This window comes from Nilaparvata lugens, chromosome 6, assembly GCF_014356525.2.
Source record: "Nilaparvata lugens isolate BPH chromosome 6, ASM1435652v1, whole genome shotgun sequence".
Lineage (NCBI taxonomy): Eukaryota > Metazoa > Arthropoda > Insecta > Hemiptera > Delphacidae > Nilaparvata > Nilaparvata lugens.
In genome coordinates, this window is record NC_052509.1 from 27,853,576 (window position 1) to 27,880,477 (window position 26,902).

Below are 26,902 nucleotides of genomic sequence, written 5' to 3' on the forward strand. Positions count from 1 at the left end.
TCACAAACAAAATTATGAAATAGTCGACATGATCTAGTCTAGCCTACTCCTATAGACCTACATTTATATTTTGTATCCTCAGTCGATTCTGAACATTCTAGAGGTTTTTCAATGAGATAAGTATTCTCACACATACCTCATTCAATTTTCGTAAAAGTACCAATTGTAATGATAATTTTATATCGATAGAAATCAATTTGAATAGAAAAACACACCTACTCCTGCAGTGGCAGACTGGCTCTTCTTGAAATCTTGCCTCTCTCTGTCATGGCTGCCCTTAGTTGGCCGTGTAACACATTGAGAGCGCTGTAAGCACACGAACAGTCACTCTATGGTTTAAGCTCGTTGGTGTCGATGCTGTGGTTAGCAGTGAACTCTAAACTAACTGGAACGGGCTGTCCAATGCTTAGCTACAACCAAAAGTGTGTAGGGCGGAGTGAGTGAGACAGGCATACCGTGTGGGATTCCCTTCTCTCTTGTACTCATACATTCAAGCAGGCTGTTGCCAAAGTTAGAAGACAGAAGGTTGGTCACTCATCTATAGTATTTTAGTTGAAATGCAATTGGAGTGGGGAAACTGCAGTCGTGACGTAGGCTGTAGTACAGAGTAGGCAGAATATCGCATTCTTGAAAATTATACGGTGACGTATAGTCAAATTATATAACACAAACATTTTCTGACATGCAAGATTTCTGTTTCTGCTTTACAATAATTATCAAAACATTTGAATAATACAAGTATTTTGCCATATAAAAGCAAAAACCCCACCACCTCGAATCTTTCACCTGTGAGTGATCAACCTTCTGTCTACTAACGTTGGGCTGTTGCAGCTCTTGAGTACGATTTTTCATTTTTAAAGTTTAAAAACGGATTTGAATGAGTATTAGGGCTATTAGTATTAGATCACAACCTTTTCTCTTAAATATTGTGATGTATTTGTCGTGAAATGCGTAGAATTGAATAAAAATACGACCGAAAAATGGTGATGTATTGTGTTGCATTTGGATGCAAGAATGGGCATGTTAAAGGAAATGAAATACCATTTCACATTTAAGTCGAACATTTTTATTCTGTTAATTAGTCTAATTTGAAGAAATCTTTTTGTTTTACATACATTTCCAATACTTCTTTCTATATTGATCAGTTTATTTGACCAAAAATAAAACAACAAATTTGGTTATATTCCTTGTAAGTTATATCGTACTGTGATAGTTCCCATGTTTATTGAAAATTTCGGCCTACTTTATAGCATCTAAAATAAAAAACATAGTTGAAGAACAAATTAATCCTTATTCAAAAAAGAATAAATAATATCTGATGCAGAAATTGTGAATGTTTCCTCACAAAGACTATCATTCATTCTATCACACATTCTATGTATGATGTAATTTATGGATATAAATTTGGTGTTAAGCATCAGCATATAATAAATATAGTATATTTATCATAATTTGTATACAGTATATTATGTAGGTAGGCGTTTCATACATTTTATGTATAATGTATAATATAAATTTAGTGTAAGTAGCAGCATATAATACTAATAGAATCTAATAGTATAATACTATAATCTAATAGAATCTATAAGTATGAAAAAATAAACATTTAATGAATTTTGTGTAAACACAGTTTTATAATAATGATTAATTATTCTGTGTTATCATCATGAGATGACATAATTTATTTTAGGTACCTACTTTTATTTTGAAAAATATTATATTGCTATCAGCTGAATTGTAATTAATTTTTGAAATCTTCCCATTTCAAATAAATTTAATAATCGTTCAATTTACAATTATAAAATAATTTTATGTGTATAATTATATGTGTATTATTGTTTATATAATTTATAATTATAAAATAATTATTATTTAGCATATTTTACTGTTTGCTTATCATATGGTCATAATTATAATACAATTGATATAATGTTTCTTTATAGATTTCTTTGCATCATTTCTGAAACTCCCACACTGATTTGAAATGTTATCAGCATACCTAGTATATTGCTATCATTACATAATTTAATAATCCTGTGTTATTGAATCATCATAATTTATTTTATTTACCTACTTTTATTGTGAAAAATATGAGATTGGAATATGAGCCTGTTTTTTCATTCCCAATCATTTCATGACAGTTTATATTTGTCCTTGTTAAATAAATAAAAATAAATAAATAATACGCTTCTCTTAAATCTGGCCCAAAGTTATTCCCATGCTTGTGAAAAGTTGACAATACTAAAACTACTGCAGTCACAAATAAAAAAATTCTTTTCTTTATTAATATTCAACTTATTTCATTATTTTTGCTCTCAAAAGGTTAACAATGAACTGCTTAATAAAGGAAAAATAATGCTTCCGTGGAATAAGACATTCAATATAGAAATAAAATAGAAATTGAGACTGTCCAATGCATTCTCCCATAAGAGCCAATGCGTAACAAAATGAACGAATCCCACAGCAATGCGGGTTGCCTATCTTTACCAGCTGCCTCACTTTTTTTGTATTGCTAGTCCATTCCAGTTAGTTTTAGAGTTCACTGGTGGTTAGTCGATGCTATGGTAGGTAACATAGCCCTCACATACAGCGCTAGTGTCGTACTTGGAATTGAAATCCGCCATTGAGGGGGCAACCCATAAGATTATTACATACCAATGCCACCAATGCCTTTATGATCTATTGTATTACAAATATATATAGATATAATATCTCGTGCTAAAATACCCCAATGGCGGCCTTCAATTTCAAGTAAGAGCTATCATTGGGAACAAACCACTCTCTGTCTCAGACAGCACCGTATCGCGCATGCGTTAGTAACGATTTTTTCCCGTTCCATTCAGTCAGATCTTTGAATGTAACGTTCTTTGTGATGATGGTTACCGAGCACCGTAACTGGAGCCGTCATTCCATTTTGATGATGATATTATTATCCAATGATGATTTATCATTAAATTTGATATAATAATCAATATATTATCATCATTTCATTCAATAAAAGTAAGAGTACCTTTCAATAATATAATTAATAAAATATAATGGTTGTTATTTTACTAATGTTGAAAAACACTATAGCTAAGTTAGCATATTGTCATTTCAAAGCAAAAAACTAACCCCCTAACCTCCCCTTTTATATTTAAGACATTAATAAACATCAATCTTCGTAAAAACCCGTAATCCCTTCCAGCATATTGCAATTTCAAAGCAAAATCCTAACCCCCTAACCTATCTTTTCACCTTTGAAATATCGAAAACCATAATTCTACCTGTACCCTAGCCCTTTCTAGCATATTGCAATTTTAAAGCAAAAACCTAACCTAACCTTATGAAACAATTTTAAATATAACTTGAAATAACCTAACCCCTAACCCTTTCACATTCAATACTTTGGATTTCAAAGCAAAATCCTAAACCACTAACCTATTCTTTCACCTTTGAAACAACAAGAAACATAACTCCACCTGGACCTTAGCCTCTTCTAGCATATTGCAATTTCAAAGCAAAAACCTAACCTATCCTTATGAAACATTATTAAATATAATCTAAATAAAACCCAACCCTTAACCCTATTTTGTCAATTAGTTGAATTTCTACATTGTTGATAAACGATGTGGCAACCTTGCAATGTGTGAAAGAGATGGCGCCATCTGCTTTGTTGAATGATACATGAGGATAGCAACACCATTGCACACTGCCATTATAACGTGGACCTCACTATAGATACTCAAAGAATACTTTTGAATAACTTCGTGATAACTGTGACCGTTGCTGGCCGTTACTCTGTAACTGAGACAAAGAGAAGCTGCTTCATTGGGAAGGCATAGGCATTGTGGGTCTATATCTCTTTAAGGTCTTTGGTTACAGGTATTCAATGGCTATGGTGTGTTGTAGGACACATATTGTTATATTATTTTTAAACCCTGCTTTGAATCTAATATTTGAATCTATCCAAAGGTGTTTTTTATTCGGATGAAAACTATTTTATATACCCAATTTAAGTGCTTCATGATTTTTGATCACATTGCAGTGGATATTTTGGAAGGTTAAGTTGTCGCTCTGAATTCCAGTAACTCTCTTGAAAGTTGAAACTTGAGTCTGCCAAAATCAGCCAATCAGCCATCCATTCACCATTCTCATAGGTAGATAGAAAACGACCGTTACAAAATTGTTATTGCTTAGTATTCAGATTTAGTTTTATTTTACTTTTATATTATATTCAATTAGCTAGGGATGTTATCTTGTAGTTAACTTGATTGAGATTTATTTTTAATGTTTTACGTGTGTTATTACCGCTTGCTATCTATGGGCCGATCTTCCTAGCACGTCAGTGTTTATTTGTGTTGAATTTTTGCTAGATTGTACAAGGTAGGAATAAATCATACTTGATTCGAATAGATGATTTTTTCTAGTTGACTTAGTAGTTTAATTTTTTGATTGCTTCTTAATATACAAATTTAATTATCAAATAACAACAGGTTGGCGGAAACAAAAACAATTATTATAACATTGTTTGGTTTTGTTTATAGCCTGACAATTTCCGATAACGAAAAATTCAATACTCAAATTCAATACATGTGGCTATAGAACACTCGTTACTAATTATTATATAAGTTATTCTAATTATGCTTAGGAAATTTGATCTTATTAAATGATTATGTAAATAGATTAATATTATGTGGGTTTGCAACTCTATTCTTAAGGCTTAGGCCTAGAGCCTTGAGCTGCGTTTACACCAAAGCTATTAACAAAATGTTAATAACTTAAACCATATAGATTTTATTAGAATGAACATATTTAACTTATCATACACATGATGATCATGTGTTTGTCAAGTTGCGCTCAATCTAATGGAATCTATAAGGATTAGTTAACATTTTGTTAATAGTTTCCGTGTAAACGAGGCTTCAGACCTCAGTCGCAAACATTCAAGTAAAATTTTTAAACAGTTATTGTTATGATATTGTACTATTATAAATAATATTTGAATATTAAAAACGTTTTTTAAAAAAAGTTCTCTGGATTAAAACTACTTGAGTCTAATAAAACTTATTATCATAGCCTATACTTAGGTTGTCGCATTACTTTACCAGTATCCTAGGCCTATAGCTATAACCGTACGTGATTTTGATTCAGTAACTAAAATTATTTCTAGCCTAATGGCTGTATACTTGAATTTGAATTTTTTATTTTTTTCAGTATCATGCTACGAGGAACTGGAAAGGAAAATCGCTTTGTAGGGCAAAATAATCAGCTTACAGGTAATGCTAAAACAGCAACAAATGCAACGCATAACATTAACAAACCCGGATCGGATTCAAATGTAACGAATAAAGTTGTCAGACACTCAAATTTAGAACCTTTCAAAGTAGGAGCAAATGCTCAGAGCCAAATTAGACGTTCGGTAGAATTGAGTAAATTGAGTCAGGCTCGATCTGCAACAGTACCTGAAAAAGTTGATCAACTTTCAAATAAATCCAACAATGTTAGCAAACCATTGGTAAAACCGACTTTATCGTCGCTATATCGTCAAAATATGAGAGCTGGTATTTCTACAACATCGGTAAAGCCAAGTGACAGTCAACTAACACACCAGAGAAAAAATGTTGCAACAACCCAAAGAAGAAGTGTTGGTGAGTATTCATTGATAGCATAAGTTAATTTTTCATTTCTAAAAATAAATTAATTTTATTAGTCCACTTCTGTAGTTTCACATTCCTGAACTAATTTTCAAGTGTATGCATTTCTAGTAACGGGTGGTCTAAAGTTTCAAGATGATGCAATATACTTTATTACGTTTATTGATCGTTTATATTTTATAAGTATATTATGTTACGCTGTATGTTCATATTATATTATGTAGATAGTTTTTTTATTGTAGAGGTATAGCAGGTTACCCGTGCTCTGCAAGGGTCTAATTAAAAACTTGACCTACTGAATTCTTGAAGAATCTAAAAAAGACCTATAATCATCCTCTATAAATTAAGAATCAATATGCAACCTTTCAATTTAATCAGTATAGTAGTTCAGACGTGATGATGCGTCATTCGTAAATTTCCTATCCCGTAGGTACGAGTATAAGCCAATTTTTTCCTTTATCATATTATAAATGACTTTTACTTAGTCTGACAAAGCAATGTTTGAAAAGAGTTCAATGTCCATGTAACCACGATTTGGGTTGCATACAATGCACCCGATTATTGTGTCATGGTGAGTTGTCTTGATCCTACCACCCTATAAATAGAATAAGAATACTTTTATTCCATTAAAGCAATAACAATGCAATAGGAAACGTCAATAAATATAACAAGAGGTCAATAAACATTAATAAAACTATTACAAGAAAAAAATCTATAAAAAAAAGAATAATCATTATAGAAATATGAATTTGAGGATATAAAGCACTATGAGAATCAATAAAAGCAATACAAGAGAAATGACAGAACAAAGGTACCGTCTTGTCCCCGATTTTATTTTTACTCTATATCAACGACATCTTTAAACTAAATATTGATAGTTCGAAAATAATTTTCCTTTGCTGACGATACGGATGTAATAGTTAAGGACCGCTCATGGTTAGAGACGTACTCGAGAGCAGAAAGAGTAATATCCATTGTTAAACAATGGCTTGATATTAATAAATTGAGTATAAATACATCAAAAACTAAATATATTACATTTTCTCCTACAATAGTTGGTCAACCAAATGATGCTATAAATTTAAAAATACATACAAATTGTGATTTTGAGAAATGGAAGGATTGTGCATGCCCTCAACTAAAAAATGAAAAATCTATAAAGTATCTGGGCATCATGGTTGATTGTAACCTTAAGTGGGAGCCTCATATAGAATATATCTGTAAACGCTTAAAATTTATTTCCTTTATCTTTTATAAAGTCCGTAAAATATTAGACATTAAATTACTTAGGGTCCTTTACTTTGCCTATGTTCAATCGGTGCTGCAATATGGGTTAGTGGTATGGGGAGGAGCGTATGATGTTTTCATGAATAAAATTTTTACATCTCAAAAAATGATAATAAAAGCAATTCTTAATAAGCCAAGGGCTTTTTCTAGTAGTGAAACATTTGCCGAATTTAAAGTGATGACAGTACGTCAAATTTATATAAAGAAACTTCTCTATTATGCATGGATGAGGAAGGATGAATTTACAGTGAATAATAACGTTTCTATGTATAACCTGAGAGTTACATCTCATAACATTTATAATATCAACTATTCAGATTTGACAATAGTGCGAAGACAATTGGGTATCTTAGCTCAAAAATAATAAATATCATGCCAAATGCATTGTCAGAATATCTTTCTAATAGGGGCAGACAGAGGATGGAACAGATAAATAAGTGGGTGATACAAAAATTTTTCTTCGACATCAGTCAAATATTATAATTACTAGTAATTTATTGTTAACTTCGATTTTTGTAGCTTTGATTATTAGTAAATAAATTTTTATATTGTCTAAACAGCTGATACTCTCACTCAGCGGTCAGGGTTTTGCCCTTGCTGGGTGGTGCCATGTAATTTTAATTTATTTGTAAAATAGCATAATATTATAATCTAGAATATTTCTTTTGTAAGTTTTTTTATTTTGTATTTTGTTTTTATGGGCAATAAAAATGTTTAAAAAAAAATTCTCAAGTCTAAAAATAATCTAGCACGGGCAGATGAATGAACTCAGAAAAGGAATAAATGGGATTCTTTAAAAGGAGATTCTCTAATCTTTTCTTGAATGAAGCAAGTGGTAGTTCCCTTACAGTGATAGGGAGGATATTGAAAAGTTTCAGCGATAAGTGTCCAGGACTTGTCAATATTTTACTTAATCTTGTATAGGGCACGTCTATTCTGATCCTATTTCTTGTGTTGTAGCTGTGAATGTCCTCTCTACAATGATGGTTGTCAATATTCTTCCTTACATTCATTAAGAGTTTGAAAGTCACCATCCCATAAATAGTCATAATATTTTCACTTATGAATAGTGGCTTACAGTGCTCCAGATAAGCTGCTCCAGTAATAATACGCAATGCCTTCTTTTGCAACAGTAGGAAACGTCAATAAAAATATAAGTCGATAAACGTCATCAATACTAAAACAAAAAACAAAAAAAAGAACATTACAAAAAATGAAATTGGCACTATGGGAATTGATAGAATTAATAAAAGCAGACCTCACTTTCTTGCTTTCACCACCCACTTATCTTTTGAAACAAAAAAGTTTCCAGTATGTCGAAATTTTCATGTACATCCAATTCTGTCGTTGAATTGGAAATTTGAGAAAGTTGCAATTTTACACGATTTGGCAACCCTGTAATTTCTTGGGATGGCGGGCCAAGTCTCAACTTATTTTACACAAACTATAAATCACAAATTTTTTCTTATGCACTTTCGATGTTATTTTTTTATTTTAAAAAAGGACGAAGGAGTGAGTCAATTTTGTAGTCCAACGAACTTGACCTGTAAAAAGGCTCGAAGAATACATGTTCAAAATTTGAAACTGATTGATCAATTCTTTCTAAAGCTATTGTAGAACATACAAACAGACGGACAACGACTTGGCCTTCAGTGAGTCAAAAGTGAGAACTCGCTAACACTCGTTCAATAATCAATCATAAATGTAATTTATGCCCCATAATAGCATATTGGATTTGAATTTTTGCCGCTCATCATTATTTTTATTTATCCATAATCATGGTCTCAATCATCATTCAAATTATTTTCAGTTTGCTCCCTAATAATCAATCTCACGATATGACCTGAAATAATAAACTAGAACTTTTAAATTGATAATGTAATGTTTCATAAAAATACTTTTATATTGCAAATAGTCATCAGAAAATGAGATAAGAAGATGGTTTACTGGAATCTTCATGATGGGCGTCAATTAAACTACGCTATTACGCCACTTCCCTATTGAAAAGTCCGATTCAAAATGGCGAACCAAAAAGATTTTGAATAAGAATACTTTTATTCCATTAAGGCAATATACAATGTAATAGGGAAGATATTGAAAAAAGTTACAGATAAGTGGCCAGGACTAGTCAAAATCTTGCTCAATCTTGTAAAGGGCACGTCTATTCTGATTCTATTCCTTGTATTGTAGCTGTGAATGTCTTCTCTACAATGATAAGTGTCAATGTTCTCCCTCACGTTCATTAAGAGTTTGAAAACCACCATCCCATGAATGGTCATAATATTTTCATTTATGAATAGTGGCTTACAGTGCTCCAGATAAGCTGCACCAGAGATGATATGCAATGCCCATTTCATATGCATATATGCAAAAAAGCACATATGCATATGCAAAAATTCTTTTTTAATAGTAGCACCCTTTGAACTTCTGGAGCACAACCCCACAAGACCAATCCATAAGTATAGACGCTCTGAAAGAATGCAAAGTAACACATTCGCAAATAGTTCTTAGGTACACAATATTTCAAATTCCGAAGCAAGAAAATCACTCTGCTGAGCTTTGAACAAACATTTTCGATGTGGGGGGTCCAAGTAAGTGCAGGGACACACGATCCGGCGACATCGCCGTCCGGCGTTTTCGCCGGACCCGGCGGCAATTAGCATTCAGAACACACGACAGACGGCGCAGCTGCCGTCCGGCGTTTTTGCCGGAAATCACCATTTTTAAAATCTTAACTTCCAAATTGTTTTGGAATCGGAAGTATTATTTATTGGAGGGGGACAATATATTTTCACATTCTCACTAGATTTTGAAATTTTATCAGAAGTATTTCACAAGACATGCAACTTTGAATATAGAAATTGGTCATTTTCTGTGTATTGGAATATGGGCTTAAGTACCGTACACTCAACAATAAATTTTCCATTTTTCGACCGAATTTGACTTATTAGGCATGATTTTGAACCGTCGTGACGAACCGAGAAGGATGAAGTGTAGTACGATGAAATCTGAGCATTGTGTCGAAAGTTATGTGTTTGAAATTTTGATCCTTGAGGTGTCCTTAAGCGCGCCTCTCCACTAGGAAATACTGAAATGAAGTGTATCTTACTGGTAATTCTAATAGAACATAATCTCAAGAACTTATGTCGTTGTGCAAAATATCAATGTGAGGACAATGTAGTTGGTGATGATGCTTGAAGCTGAAAATTAGGTCTTTTTCATAATACAAGGAGAATTGTTGTCAGGTGTACCTAGAATATGAGATAGATCGCTATACCTGAACAACGATGTATCGATACCCATCCCTACTTACAACCCTACCCTTGTAACCTACCCTTGTAACCCTACCCTACCCATTTGTAACGTTACAAATGTTAATAAATAAAGAAGTGGCATGGGTGGGGACAGCGCCGTCCGGCGTTTTCGCCGTGTCGTGTGTTCATCTCCATATAGTACAATGCCCTGCTACTGCTTTCCGGCGGCAAAACCGGACGGCGAAGTAGAGAATACCCGGCGATATCGCCGGATCAATTTCTCGCCGGTCCGGCGTTTTCGCCATCGCCGGCGTCGCCGGAGTCGTGTGTTCTGCCCCATGCCTTCCTGTGTACTTCTTGCAACCGGACGGCGAAGCTTCGTCCGGCGAAAACGCCGGACGGCGATGTCGCCGGATCGTGTGTCCCTGCACTAAGTCTCTGATCAAGAGTGATACCTAGCAGCTTTGCATTCTTTGCTCTGTCAATGACCTGCCTCAGGCTTAGCACCAACATTTGAGTTTTATTTGTGTTCAGGAAAAGGCGGTTTGTCCTGAACCAAGCTGCTGCCTCATCCTGATGTCTGTACATTTTCTGCTTGAGAGCACTGAGATCAACAGCAACTATAGACGAATCATCAGCATAGCACAAAACCCTTGACCCAATACTGGATTCGATATCCAGTGCTCCAGAACAGCACGACTTCGGGCCCATAACTTAACTGACCGTTTTTAGCTATTGGAGGCATAAATAAGCTCTTTTTGACGACTGTGCAACGAAATTATGTGTCTGATTGGGCATTTTAGTTTTATATTGAGCTATAGTTTACTTTGACATCGGTGCAACGAAAAGTGGAGCTATGGCTTCATAAATAAGTTAAATGCCTGATTTTAAATTTATGTGACGACTCTGCAACCGGACATCAGTCAGTGATATACATTTTTAGTACCTTGTGAAATGTTGAGCATGAATTTGTTTAGCTTTAATGTTATTTGATAGAATATTGAAGAAATACGTGCCTGCATAAATTTGTTGAGCCTGTGCTGTGGGAGTTCAGTATTCAACTTGGTCCTTGTAGTGTGTCCATACTGGCCATTTCTCATATTTGGACAAGACTTTTTCTGGCCATGTAGACCTGCACTGATGCAGTTTATAAAAATTTGGTTCAATTTAAAAATAAATGTCAGTTGAACGAGAGATGGGATTGAAGCTGCTCTAACATAGTGTGATACAAATAACGTCGAAAATTTACAAATCTGAATAGTTTAATAACTTATTATCATACCAATTCGTTAGTTACAACTCTTAGCAAAGTGATGAAATATATTCTACATTAATTTGTATCTATTTACACATCTGCATCTGTACTCTGAGGGGGTCGGATAACCGAGAATCTACTGTATAAATAATATATTTTCCCAGTTCCAGGGGAATTTTCGAGTAGCTCAAAACCTGCTCCTACGTGCTCTGTAATCGGCAGTCAAAATAAGAAGGTTGCAGAGAAACGAACAGAAGTGTCGAATCAGCAGTCTGCTGCCTCACGACCGCCGCCCGCAGCGAAACCAAGCAGCCAATCACAGCCAGTGACCACTATGTCAGACAGGGCTTTGATGCCTCCCCCACCCCCTCCCTCGTTCACCTCAGCTACCATTGGCTCGGTTACTACTTCTGAAAGGTTTCTATGTTTCTAATTTATTTAATTATTTACAATCATAATTGAAAACTACAGATTTATTGATCAATTTTACTTCCATGATAAAATGCAGTTTGTATACACATTTGTTTTAATTTGTTTGTTCGATTTCAATTTTTTATTCAAGTTGAGATTGATAGGCTATTCTCCTTAGTAATATTGCTGAAAGCGGGAATTGTAAGTTGTTGGCAAATCAACAATCGATAATGCTATTTCTAATACTCTACATAAAACGTCTTTAAAAATTCAAAGTTTAGTGACATTTTTTGTATGGTATCCCGCAATACGTAAATCCCTGAAACTTACATCACGCGAGCATGGCATTCTAAAAACAGAAGGAAACCAAAATTGTCAACCAAATAGACGCTTGAAGCCAGGCTGAAGTTTTCTGCGCATTTTGGCCGAATAGAATGGTCTGGCTGAATGAACTTTGTAGACTAGCGTCTCAGCTTTTGAGCCAGGATTTTTTTCGCCAAGATTCAGCTTGTAGTGGTTTTTCCAGAAGAGGCCATGTGTTTTGTAACGAGCGAAAAATTCTGTCTTGTTTAGTATGGGGAGCCTATTGCACCTAAACTTGAGACAGTCAAGACACTTATGAGGTTACAGAAATAAGCTGCTTACACAATATACTCATAATACTTACTTTGTGACTCTGTCCCATGATCTATATTTGTATCTCTTGTTTGTTTATTCTAATTGTCACCTGGTCATATGGGACATATATATGATTCATATATTTATCTCATATTGATCAGGATTTTAGAGTTTTAAATTGTAAAAGTTTAATGAACAGTGTTTTTGTCGTTGAACAATTTTTGTCATCGACAGAAAGATTGTTTATTTCATTTGTTGTCAAAATTAACGTAGCTTCTCTTTTGTTTTTAATAACAAACGTACCGCTTGTGCGACAGATAAAAATATGTACTTGAGATGGCTTTCATGTTTGGCATTGACTGAGTTATATTTAAGATAGATTTTGCTCTTGTTTTATAATACAGTTTTCCTGTCGTAGTTCGGGCAGTTTAAAGAGAATTGTATTATTGAATAGGACGGGATCTGAACCCATTTCATTAGATCAGTTATTTTGATTTTTAATTAATAATTAACGCCGCGAAATACCAGTGAATGCCAAAGTGGGAAGCTATTTCAAAAAGGTAGGTGACTACTGAATCATTGTTCTTAAATTTGTCATAACCACAAACATTGAATCCTCATTAGCAGCAAGCGAGTGTTTCCCCATTAATTCATATAAAATATTGTTTTAAAATCAAATTAATCTTGTTTTGTTCAAATGTAAATAGTTTAAAGACTCATTAAAGTTCTAGTTATTCTGTTCATTTCTTGTATTCATAGTTCTTTTCCCCTTACATATTGGGTGTAGGCATATCTTGCTTACATATTTGGTGGAGGTGGATTCGTTCCATATCGTCCTTACATATTTTGGTGGAGGCTTCTCCCGCCGTTCCATAATATTGCTTACATATTTGGTGGAGGCTCAAGGGTTTTTATTCCAGCTTTTAAAATTTGGACTTTTCCGGTTACGTCATTGAAGATTCAATTTTTGTGGTTGCATTTTGTATTATTAAATATATGTTTTTTTTTCAGTGAAATTATGGGTGAAATAGTTGATTTTAAATCTAACGGGGCTGTAGAAACAGCTTGTAGGATGAATTTTGAGGATTTAATGAGTTTGAATATATCCAATTGCGAAACAATAATGGATTACTAATAACGGATTTTAACGGATGGAGAATGATTATTGTAATTGAACAGATTTTGAGATTCACGATATTGGAAAATTTACGATTATTTATTGTGAGATATTAAATTGTAAAAGCTATGGCAATTGAAAATGTTGTACGATTGCAAGATTTATTATCAATTCTAATTAGAAAGAATTAGATATTTATGATGAGATGAGAAATTGCTGATTATTAAGAAATTATTGAATAGGAAATTTATTATTATTGGAGAGATTTCGATATTTGAGATATGGAGAATTTATGATTATTGAAACCAGATTAATTGGAAATTTGTTATTGAATAGAATTTGATTGGAACAGATTAACAATGGAAAAACTTAGACCGTTACTATTACCGAAATTTTTTGATGGAAAAGATGAAGAATTTGACATTGATGATTTTTTCAACTATTTTGAAAAGGTTGCCTTGGCCAACGGCTGGGATGAAAAGTATAATTTATTATACTTGCGGTTTTGTTTGAAAGGAAGTGCTGAGAAATATTTTGATGTTATTGAGAACGATTTGACTCAAAAGAACAAATTTGAATATATGCCAGTGAAAGAGAAATTGGTTAATTTCTATCGATCTCCTCTCAAATTGTGGAAACTAGAAAAGGAACTAGATACTTGTAGCATGGAATTTGAAGAAGATGTAGAGATTTTTTAGCACGAGTCTTATCTCTATGTAGAAAAGTAGATTCGAATATGCATGAATCTCGGATTATCAGGATAATTTTAAGAGGTTTGTCTTCAAATATATTTGGAAGAATTATAATGTTATCAAATAGTACAATTGTAGAATTGTTATAAATATTGAGAAATATGAATTATCATGTCAGTATTTGAATGAGCGGAAATTTGGACAGGTGCAAGTAATTAATGATAGTATGGAACCAGAATTTGAAGAACTATTGGAAATCGGAAATGAGTTTGAAATTGAGAATTGTTTAGAAAATGCTATTATCTCTGATGATTTTGATTCTTGTAATTATTGTGTTTCAAATGAAGTGGATGTATATTATCATTTTATTTATTTATTTATTCTTACAAAAATCTAGGAGTGCAACAGGCATAACAGCCCAAACGCACTCATCAATACAGGAAATACATTACTAAAAATTATTACAAAAAAATAGATATATATATAAATACTAGAAAAGTAATAAAAGAGAATGTTTAAAATGGTACATGTGAAAAACAGACAAGAAAAATAGTATAAAAGCTACTTTGAGAAAGAAGAGAGTAATGTTAAAGGTAAATGATAAAACTAATTTTGATTATTCAATAAGATCAATCATAACCACATAAAATAACAACATATAACCTACGTATTACATATGGTTCTAAGAGAAGTGATAAAAGAACTAGAGAAAAAGGGATCAAAAGGGAAGTGGAAAAAATATGAAAAGTCAGTTAGTGGAAAAAGGGTGACCATGGAGAGAACAATGAAAAGGCCATTGTGAACCAGAGTAAATTAAGAACAACAGGTCTATATTACTCTTCAATTGAAGAATGGTGACATTTTTCTCTTGAAGCTCCATTTAGACAAGGAGAAGAGATCCACCTGACCATCACAGCAGAGGAATGTACGAGGAATACGATTCATTGGTGAGTAATAATGACCAACCGTATTACATCTACAGATTGAGAACTCTTGCCGATTACGATTATTGAAGACAGGAACCTTAAAATTCAGCCTTGCCAACAGATTAGGACTGCTCACGGAACCGTTCACCAGACCATAGAGGAATAAACAAGAAAGTACCTTCCGTCTGGATGCCAAAGTCTCAAAGCCGAACATGCTGCGCAACACACCAGTTGGAAACCCCAAAGGACAAGGACGATTCAGTTTTCTACAAAATAACAATCTCAAAAATTTATTCTGAACAATTTCAATCTCATGTATCAGACCCACCTGATGGGGATCCCAAACCACTGCGCAATATTCAAGCAAGCTCCGAACAAGGCTAGGAAAGAGAGCCATCAAGCCTTCAACATCTCTAAACCCAGCCGTAGATCTCATGATGAAACCCAGCATCCTATTAGCCCTACCAACCAAAGAATGGACATGGGGAGCAAAACTCAGAGAAGAATCAAACAATACACCCAGATCCTTGAAACTATCGACTCTAGAGAGTTGAAAGCTGTTAATTCTGTAATTAAAAATAGGATAATTCAGCTTACGAGTGAAGACCATAAATTTACATTTGCCAACATTGAGATCGAGGCCGTTATCCGTGCACCACCACGAGACAAAATCCAGGTCACTTTGCAGCAGAACAGAATCATTATGGCAATCAATCCTCCTGTAGATCTTCAAGTCATCAGCAAACATCAAACAATTGGATTGCAACAGGCAGCCAGGTAGGTCATTAATAAACATTAAGAACAACAAAGGACCCAAATTACTACCCTGAGGCACACCAGAGGAACTGACATAAGTGCTAGATTTCAAATTCAAGACAGAAACATAATTAAGACGATCACTCAGGTAGTCAGAAAAGAAACTAACAAGCCGAGGCACCAAACCAAAACTAGATAATTTACAAACAAGCCGCTTATGACTGATTCTATCAAAAGCCTTGGAAAAGTCAGTGTATACTACATCCACTCTACCCCCAACATCAAGCGCCTCTGAAACATCAGCCGTGAACTCAAGCAAGTTAGTTGTGGTTGAGCGACCCCTCAGGAAACCATGCTGACTATTGGATAAAAAGGGACTAATATGACAAATCACACAATCATAAAGCACTCTCTCAAATACCTTAGCAAAAGATGACAATTGAGTTATTGGGCGGAAGTTGGATATGTCATTCCTTCTTCCAGACTTAAATATGGGAATAACCTTACCAATTTTCCATCTGGTGGGGAACACTGAAGACCTCAAGGACAGATCAAAGATGAACTTCATGGGAGGACCCAGTATTTCAGCACAACCCTTTACAATAAATGGAGGAACATTGTCAGGGCCACAGCCAGAACTAGGTCTCAGATTACCTATTGCTGCCAATATTGTACTCAGGTCAATAGAACCAATTGAAAGGGAAGGGATATTAATTCCAGGATTGATGTTGCCATCGTCGACATCAGCCAAGTGTGTGTCATCAGAAAAAACTGAAGAAAAATATTGAGCGAAGCCATCCGGCAAATCATGCAAACCAAAAACCTGGTCACCCAAATGCATACCTTCATGAGTAGAGCCATTAGCTCTCCTTGAGTTGACAAAACCCCAAAAGCTCTTGACATCACTTTTGATACCTGACTCCACCCTGGATATATAGTTACTATATTGCCGAGCAATCAACTGCTTGACCCGAGTTCTCAAGCTTTTAAATTGTTCCAAGTGGTATAAAGAGAAACTCTTCTTTTTCGCACACCTATCCTTCCTTTTCATTAATCCAATTATTTCAGCATTAAACCATGGTGGATATTTAGTGCCTCCGGGCCTGACCCTCCTCTTTGGCACACAATTATCAAAGCACTCATAGATGAAGTTGTAAAATATATCAACAGCTTCATCCACACTAGAAGAATTATAAATAAGTTCCCAATGACAATCCCTCAACTGAGTATAAAGCATGAGATAGTCCGCCCTCCTGAAGTCATACAGTTCAATACAATTCGAACGGGAATTAGGAAATGTGGACAACACCTGAACTGTAATGACAAGCGATGGATGGTGAGCATCCTCTGGAACCAGGAAATAATCACAACGCTTGACATTAATGTCAATGCTGGAAAAGACCAAGTCCAAGATACGATTATTACAATTAAGAACTGTATTACAGAGAGCCAGCTCATAAAAGTTATCAAAAGAGGCCAATCTTCTGGCAGAAGGAGAGCCCAGCTCCAAACAATACCTATCATTGGTAATTTCAGGTAAGTTAAAATCCCCCAAAAAGATCAACTTATCACCAATAGCTGCATAACAAGATTCCAGGTGACTCAAATAGGTATCGAAGTACTGAAAGCTAGAAGAGCAAGGAATGTAAACAGCGATTACTGTATGGCTAACACCCTCAAAGTTGATATTAACACCAAGACTCTCGTACGGATCAAGAGTTAAACAGGGACATAGATTAGAGCGAACCCTACGATTAACAGCAATCAGGACCCCACCACCCATACCTTGAGGCCTATCTCTCCGATAAATAATATAGGAGTCGGTGAACAACTCACTGTCCATGATTCCATTACACAACCACGTCTCAGTGATAACAATATCATCATAATCAGAAGCCAGGAGTGAAGTCAGAAATGAGTGTGTCTTTGTTCTCAAACCTCTAACATTTTGATAGTATATTGATATTGATTTATGCTGCTCATTCACTCTCTCCATGACAGTAACAATTTTTAATAAATAGAAGAAAAACAAATAGAATGATTGGATGATAATAGTACTATTAAAATTGAAAGTACAAATTAAAATAGAATAAAAACAGTTAAGATATGGAATAAGATGAACGGATAAACCCATTCCGCACTCATCACCGATAATTAAGTAAACAAAACTAAACTCAATCTAGACAAAACAACCAAAAATGAATTCCAAGATAAACATAGAAGGAATGGATGAGAAAAAAAACAAAATAAAGCAAGGGTTTGCTGACCCAAAATTAAATAACTTGATAGATAGAAACTCTGTGATAACTAAGTACCCTAAACCATGTACACTCTCTCATTCTCCTTTCCTCGCTCACTCACACACACACACACACACACACACACACACACACACACACACACACACAGACACACACACAAACTCACAACCAGACATAGCCAGCGCTCAATAGAAAAATATTTAAATCATGCAGAATTCAACAAAATAAAAAAGACAAGAATTTCAGTATTTAATTATTCATTGTTAATGCAGAAGATGAAGGAAGAGGCAATAGTTATAAACAAAATTGTAAAGCGAGAAACGAGATAAAACTTATAGGAGTCAAAACAAGCCAGTCAAGATAACACTGAATGAAATGATAGAGATAGTGATTGTACGCAATTACGAGTTCAGCTATTCAACAAGTGCATAATAGTGGTGTTAATTCATTCAATGCACGAAACAAACTAATTTATAAAAATCATTCACCTGCAACTGCATATTCACTCTCATAAGCATGGAAGGACATTAATGAAGAGATCCACTAAATATGCACATAATATGAATAACGAGATATATAAAAACTACTGAACAATAAGAATAATCATTCAAAATAATTCACTCAATGCACGAAATCAAACCGATTGTTTAAACCATTCAACTTCAACTGCATGTTCACTCCTATAAGCATAGAAAAAAATTAATGAGGGGATCCCACTAAATATGTGCATAAAATAGGCTAAATTATATAAGATATATAAAAACTAATAAATAACGAGAACTTTCATTCAAAATAATTCATTAATGCATGAAATCAAACTGATTGTTAAACCATTTACCAGCAGCAGAATATTAACTCTCATAAGCAAAGAAATAATATAAAAAAGGGAGCCTATAAAAATGAAACATGATAAATACTATTATGAGATATTTAAAACAAATAATAATAAGAACATTCATTCCATGCATGACATCAAACAGATTGTTAGAGCCATGTTAGTAACTTGATTGTAACTTCAAATATAGTAACTTCAAGATTGAAAATGGGTTGGATAAAGTTCTTATTTGTAATGATTGTGATTTGAATGAGGAAGATATAATTTACAAAGAGGATAAAGATATGGAAATGATTAAGGAAGAGTTATCAGATTTATCGGAAAGTGATTAGGATTTTTCTATTACGGTTGATAACAAGCCGATTGAAAATTGTGTGAACTCTGGTATGCGTAATGATTGTGAATCTAGAGGAGTCAAGATGCATCAGAATGTTAGTCTCGTGAATACTAGGACTAATAGAAAAAGAAGACTTAAGAAATGTAATTTTTGTGGTGAACATAATCATTCTATGCGGAATTGTTTTTACAACATTAATTATGCTTATCGGGTCTATAACAGGATGCATAGAATTTCTGAAAAAGAAGGCTATTAGAGTGTGTTCTTTTGATGGCAGAAAGTTTTCGGAAAATGCTAGACGTAAGAAAGAATATTTTACTGATAGGATACAAGAATTTAGTACCAGGCTTATTGATGAAAATGTTTTAGACGGCGGTCAATCAAATAATGATATGTCAAGGAATGAATTAGGAAGTTGTTGTATAGTCACTGAATCAGGTTCTACTTTGGAAGGTGTTAGGCACAATGGAATATAATTATGTTAGAAGAAAATATTCTAATACGGATGATAAGAAGTATTCAATCTTCCATAAACACGAGATTGATTTTGGAGATATTAAAATGAATTATAGCCAGAAATGTGAATCAGCAAATAATGGTGGTAAACGAAAGATTACGGACTCATGTTCAGAGTTCAAAAGTGATGTAGATAATAAAAATTTGGTTAACAGGAGGTATGAATCAATTATCGATAAACAAGAACCAGGCCATGAAAATAGTATATTGAACCGATTACAGAAAAAATGTGAATCAGCGATTTGTGTGAATAGTGAAGGTGAAAATACAGAGTCAGATTTGAATTATTGTAATTATCCTAATGATATGAAGAATAAAAAAAGTAGACCAGATGAATTTGTTAATGAGAACTCAGTCGAAAAATATTATGACATTTCGGATATCTTATTACAATCGGGTAGTGAGAATGTTTTAGAAGACGTGTCTCAGTTGAACAATAATAATGAGAAATCAGGCCTGCAAACAAATCAATCGAGAATAGAAAAGCAGACTCAGCGATAGTATTGCATGAGACAGTATTGCTCGTAGAATGAGGCATTTAGCTAATTTATAATTGTCATTCAATTATCAACACTGATCAGTGTAATATTCGATATCTAATAATGGAAGAAAATTTTGGCTTTTCTTGGTATTTGTTAGTAATAGTCCTAGTGATAATATTTTCATATATTAGTTCTTGATTAATTTTAATATGAGAATGCGTTTGAGCAATGGATATAATCTTGATATTTTTACTAATAATGAACTTTTCAATTTTAGGATTTAGGATTTGAGTTTTGATATAGGATTTTTGGGTATGATACATTATATTTCGTTATTGAGTTTAATTTGACTATAAATAATTATTAAGTGTACATACTTGAGATTTGGAGTACGAGTTTTATTGTTTACTTTTCCAACATTTTTTATTAATATATTATGGTTTAAAAGGCCGCGATTAGGTTTTGGAGATGGAAAATTAATGATATAAATCTTTATATTTTTACTACGTTTGGTTTTAGGATATTTTGTTATTGCAATTTGAAGCCTAAGAGGGTGTTAACCAGTTTTGATATAATAGTTGAAAGTTTTTTTTAACATCATGCATGTTCCTATTGAAGGTCAGGCGTGTTGAATTATTGCGAGTTGAGGTCAATGTCAGCAATTAGATTATTTGTCACGTTTACTACTGTAATTTGACTTGTTAACTAACGTTTTGTTTTGATTTCAGACATGACTCCAGAGTTTATGAATTTTGTTTATTAATTAATGTGGTCTTTTATTAAAGGTTTCTTTTATTCAAAGTAAATAACATGAAACTAATCACGTCCAGTCAATCAATTATTTATTTTGTTATGATTTCAATCAGAAATTGATTACCTTTTATCCAATTATTGTTTTGAATATTATTGTTGATGTTAATAATGGTTGAATTTCATAGTATGTACAGAAACTTGTCAAATAGTTTTCTACTTAATTCATGTATTATTGAACTTGATTTTTTATTGATTTTTTTCAAGTCATTTTATCGAATTCGAAATTTGTTGAATCGTTGGTCGTTACTTGGCTTATTTTATCATTTTTGAGCTGAAATACTTATTTCTCATAATTTTTTTTTTGTTTAATGATACTGTGGTCGTGTTTTTTTTCACATTCTTATTTAAATTGAATTTGATTTTTCACCTTTGAAGTTTTCTTGGATTTGAGATTTGTTGTTTAAAGTTAGCTGTAGAGTTTTATGATTGCATAATGGAAAGTTTAGTAGTTGTTTTTTTATACAGTAGAATTTATTATAATTGTAAAGGGGTTATCCTTTCCTAAAAAATTTCCTTGAATTAGATTTGAAATTTCTTATACTCATTCCTATAAGTAGTAGTTCTCATATTACATCTTCTCGACTTCGGACTTTGCGGGAGTATGTGAACTTCACCTCGAGGACTTCGGGACATCGCGGGATTTCATGGACTCAATGACTCAAGCACTCAAGGACTTCGTGGGATTTCGCGGACTTCACGGGCTTCTTCAAGATGACTTCAGCTTCAGCGCAAGGCGACTTGTGAATTGTCACTACACTCTACGAGATCGATTTTCCTGAAGATCTGGAGGATATTATGCAAGCAGAGACGTTTGGCTGTTAACACAAGCAGGGCCTGAATTTTCATCACGTAGTATGCTGTACACTACTCAACAACGGAGAGGACATCAGGCGCTAATCAGAGCTTCCGTATAACGAAGAACAAATTTCATCTTCTGTGGAAATCATAACAGATGAATTTCGATGCTGGGAGATTTCATTATTTTGGCGGCTCGATTGGATGGCAGTTGGATGAATTACTATCCAGTGATTACTTAACTACCGTAGCCTATTACTGGTTGGACACGCACATGCTACTACTTGCGAGCTGAGCTGCGAGAGATTTCTTCGACAGTTGAGAGACGGCTCGATTTCAACCAGAAATATGGATGCCTTACGATCGTCATCTTATCTTTAGTACTTGGTTCAATATTGTACCTGTGTCTGGAGGTCTGAAGGAGTTGAAGCAACTATAATGATCATCGACGAACAGCGGACATTCAAAAATCGGACGAATACAGGAGGACATCTAACATCAGACAAATACGGGAGGACTTCACATACAAGGACGACTGCTAGTTCATCGCTCAGGACATCTAAATATCATCTACATCTTTGAGAACTACTTTAGCCTATCTTCATTCCAGAACCCCTAAAATTTGTTGAAAATTTATTCATTTAGAGAACTATTGTTTGTACAGCATAGTTTCAATTTGAATTTGATTTGAATGTTTGTAATTTAGTTTGAGTAACCTACCTTTCTATGTAAATGTTTGATTTCAATGTATAGTAGCATTATCAAGTCAATCAGGCACACGTTTGTTTCCGGAGTATATTATTTTGTTCAATTATTATTTATTATTTTTTTGGTCCCCTCTTGACTACAGACTCAGGGACGAGTCTTTCAGCGGGATGGGTGATGTGTCACCTGGTCATATGGGACATATATATGATTCATATATTTATCTCATATTGATCAGGATTTTAGAGTTTTAAATTGTAAAAGTTTAATGAACAGTGTTTTTGTCTTTGAACAATTTTTGTCATCGACAGAAAGATTGTTTATTTCATTTGTTGTCAAAATTAACGTAGCTTCTCTTTTGTTTTTAATAACAAACGTGCCGCTTGTGCGACAGATAAAAATATGTACTTGAGATGGCTTTCATGTTTGGCATTGACTGAGTTATATTTAATACCCAAAATTTTTCTTTTGGTGTGTGTGAGCTCGTTCGTTAGGACTGTGAGTAAAGTCCGGCTGTTCTGGTGAAGGGGTTAGATTTTGCTCTTGTTTTATAATACAGTTTTCCTGTCGTAGTTCGGGCAGTTTAAAGAGAATTGTATTATTGAATAGGACGGGATCTGAACCCATTTCATTAGATCAGTTATTTTGATTTTTAATTAATAATTAACGCCGCGAAATACCAGTGAATGCCAAAGTGGGAAGCTATTTCAAAAAGGTAGGTGACTACTGAATCATTGTTCTTAAATTTTTCATAACCACAAACATTGAATCCTCATTAGCAGCAAGCGAGTGTTTCCCCATTAATTCATATAAAATATTGTTTTAAAATCAAATTAATCTTGTTTTGTTCAAATGTAAATAGTTTAAAGACTCATTAAAGTTCTAGTTATTCTGTTCATTTCTTGTATTCATAGTTCTTTTCCCCTTACATATTGGGTGTAGGCATATCTTGCTTACATATTTGGTGGAGGTGGATTCGTTCCATATCGTCCTTACATATTTTGGTGGAGGCTTCTCCCGCCGTTCCATAATATTGCTTACATAATCTAAGTTAAGATTGTCATCAACAAGTTTAATTGATGATTCAAGTGTTTATCATTAACACTCTCACCCATTCACAGACGTATAGTCTTCTTGTGGGATTCCACTTTTCAATGTTCTTACAATTTTGAAACAAAATAGTAATGTAATAGAAATAAAAATCTAAGTACCCTTTTTAAAATTGTTCACTCACAACATGTGTCGGCTACGATGCCATTATCAAGTAGTAATGTTATTTATTTTTATATTTATTATTTTATTGTAACTGAATTATATTGTACAAACTTGTAATTTCATGTGGAAATAGATTGAATTGGATTGTAACTGTTTTTTTTTACAGGGGGAAAAAAAATGAACCGAAAAAGTCTGAGAATTGTGATTTGAAAGCATCTAATAGTACGTCTCAACAAAATGAGCCAGAAACTGAATCAAAGAAAAAAACTCAAGATAACGATGGCATGTAAGTGTTTATTTTCATCCCTCAGGTGTGGAACGCTTTCTACTATGTCTATCTTTAATAAGTTATTATTCTCTTTGAAAAGTGTGTTCAAGTATTAGTCAAATTATAAACTATGAATAATAATCTTGAACTAGAAGAATCTGACAGATCAAGTATCTGTTCACAATTCCAAAAAAAACTCAAATTCAATTACTTTAACCTTACAAATAGCCCGTAGTAGCATAATGCTGAATTCCTGACGACCCCGTTATCTCTGAAGGCGCATCCTGATAATGTCAAAAAAAAGCTCTGATGTCCAATGTTGTGATAATTAAATCATTGAGAAAAAATCTTGGGGTTTGAAACAATTAAATAAATGATTTAAGCCTAATTGATAAATCCATTCACTAAGTTTGCATTTGTTAAAATCGGTCAAAACCTATTAGTATTTCAATAGTTATTTGTGCAACTAGTGCGCAAAGTGACAGTTTGCTGCACCGAAAGAAACGTTTACGCCCGAGCCGTAGGCGAGGGCGGAATGGCTTCTTGAGTGCAGCAGAGGAACTTTGCGCACGTATTTCACATTAAATTTTTCCTACAGTTACCATTGAATATGAAAAGTGGGTAATTATGGGTAAAATGATGGCTGAAATCCATCAAATGTTTGTGTGTGTGATGTTGTTTAATAACAACCTCAATTCATTTAAAAATTGATAATCCAATTAAAGTTGAAAATTCTAAGCTAAAGTTCTCTTTTTTATTCATTCAAGAATCAGAAAAAATACAGATAGAACAAAAAATTCGCATTCAAAATTAGTGATGTGGATCGGGAATATTCCCAGTGGGAAGGAACTTATGATTTGGCAATATTTCCAGGAATATTTCCGAGGCCAAGAAATTTTGGGAATTTATGAGAACTTGAGGGAATTTATAAAATTGTTCTGGAAATGATTGAAATTTATCAATTCCACTCGTATTTTACATTAATATAATCAATAAATTATCATTCTATTTGATATTGATCAAGCTCAGTCACATTTTACATTGATATAATCAATAAATCATCATTCTTTGAGCCTGTTTTTTGCTCACTCACTCACTTACTGTCTTTTAAATATTCGTACAGTCCCCAGTCAAAGAAAGATTATAGAGGGAAAAATTTGGAACACAATTTTTGACCCCGTAGCTCTTTTAAGGTTAGTAAGGGGGTAAACATATCAAAAGTCCTCACTCCTACCCCCTGTGCTAAGGTGGTGGGGGTGGTTTGAAAGTGTCATATTATGTTTTTTGCATATATTTCGAACAATATGCGCCTTTCGGAAATTTTTGTCGAACACAAGCATAATATTAAAGCTCAAAAATTATCCTACAAGTTTCATTTCCAACATTTTTCCATATCTCTCATAGTATTCTAGTTACGAGATCTCTAAAGTATCACATTTTGAAGAAAACCCCTTCCGGCTCCGATTTTTTCATCTTTTTGGCCTTTTTAACGATTCATTGAAAAATTCCGTGCTAATCATGGGCTCATAGAGCATTCATTATATTCTCTTTAATTTCATCTATGGTCTCATTATTTTACGCATCTCCCAACGATTGTTGCAGCCGTTATGGTGTTGAGTGTGAAATCTTCAGTTTAACAACAATAGATCAATTGTCAGGGAAATTGGGAGGGAAAGTTTGGAACACAATATTTGTTGCAGCTTTGTTTGAACTAGTTAGAAGGTGAACATAATTATTAGAAGTCCTCATCCCTACTCCTTGAGGGATGAGGGTAGTTTAAAAGTTGATTTTTCTCAATTCTGGCTGACACGCATGTAACTGGGAAACAATGCATTTCAACGACATGGCTAACTGAGTACAAATGAAGCTAGATACATTTCCTACAAGTTTTGTACAGTAGAGTTTTGTGATATCTTCTTTAGTTTTTGAGATATTCACTTTTAAAAGTGTAAAATCTTTGAAAAGACAGTTATTCTTCCAATTTTTTGCACTTTCAGGGCTCATTACTCAACAAGAATGGATCGAAAAAATGTATTTTTTTTACATAGGGGGTAGGAGTGAGGACTTTTAATATGATTACTGTACTTCCTTACTATTCTTAAAAGAAGAGCTACGGGGTCAAAAATTATGTTCCAAAATTTTCCCTCTATAATCTTTCATTGACTGGACTATATGAGTATTTAAAAGACAGTGAGTTGTAGAGCATTCAATTCTCTTCAATTTAATGTATTATTTCATCATTTTATGCTTTCCATCAATTTTTATATCATTTTTAGCGTTGAGTGTGGTAAGAGTGAGGAATTTTTATATGCTTACCCCCTCACTATCCTTAAAAGGACTGCGAGGTCAAAAATTGTGTTCCAAACTTTTCCCTCTATATCTTTTTTAGCATTCGTTGCCTGGACTAGTATCTCATTACAAGTTAAGTGAGCCTCAATGACTCTTGAAAGGTTGCGAGCTGTGGAATTATTTTCTTTTTTATATTGAACTAAACTGGAGTATGCTCCTTGTTTTAGTTTAGCCTATTTTGCTGTATTTTATTATTTATAATTTTTGGATTAATATTCTACTCTAATCTTTATTTAGGGGGTCAATTATTTTTGTGTGTATGTATTGTAAATGTAGTATTCTTATGTTTTTTTATTATTCTTATTTATATGGATATCGAACGGTAATCATTTAACCTCAAAATTCGAATTTTATAATGTATATTTGCTACTTTT

The 26,902-nt window shown here is 33.6% G+C and overlaps 1 protein-coding gene across 4 annotated transcripts in view; it reads left to right on the plus strand.

Annotated features, from left to right (window-relative positions):
• Nucleotides 1–3,829: 3,829 nt before the first annotated feature.
• LOC111044133 (aurora kinase B) overlaps nt 3,830–26,902 on the plus strand; it is an 80,128-nt gene continuing 57,055 nt past the window's right edge. Inside the window, exons 1-4 of one of the 4 annotated variants that reach the window (XM_039430590.1) lie at nt 3,830–4,139; nt 5,197–5,630; nt 11,597–11,849; nt 24,078–24,197. In XM_039430590.1, coding sequence (XP_039286524.1) covers nt 5,201–5,630; nt 11,597–11,849; nt 24,078–24,197 — 803 coding nt within the window. In that variant the 5' untranslated portion in view covers nt 3,830–4,139; nt 5,197–5,200. Of the gene's footprint in view, nt 4,366–5,196; nt 5,631–11,596; nt 11,850–24,077; nt 24,198–26,902 lie in introns of all 4 variants that reach the window. The other 3 variants (XM_039430588.1, XM_039430587.1, XM_039430589.1) reach the window with 3 other exon arrangements.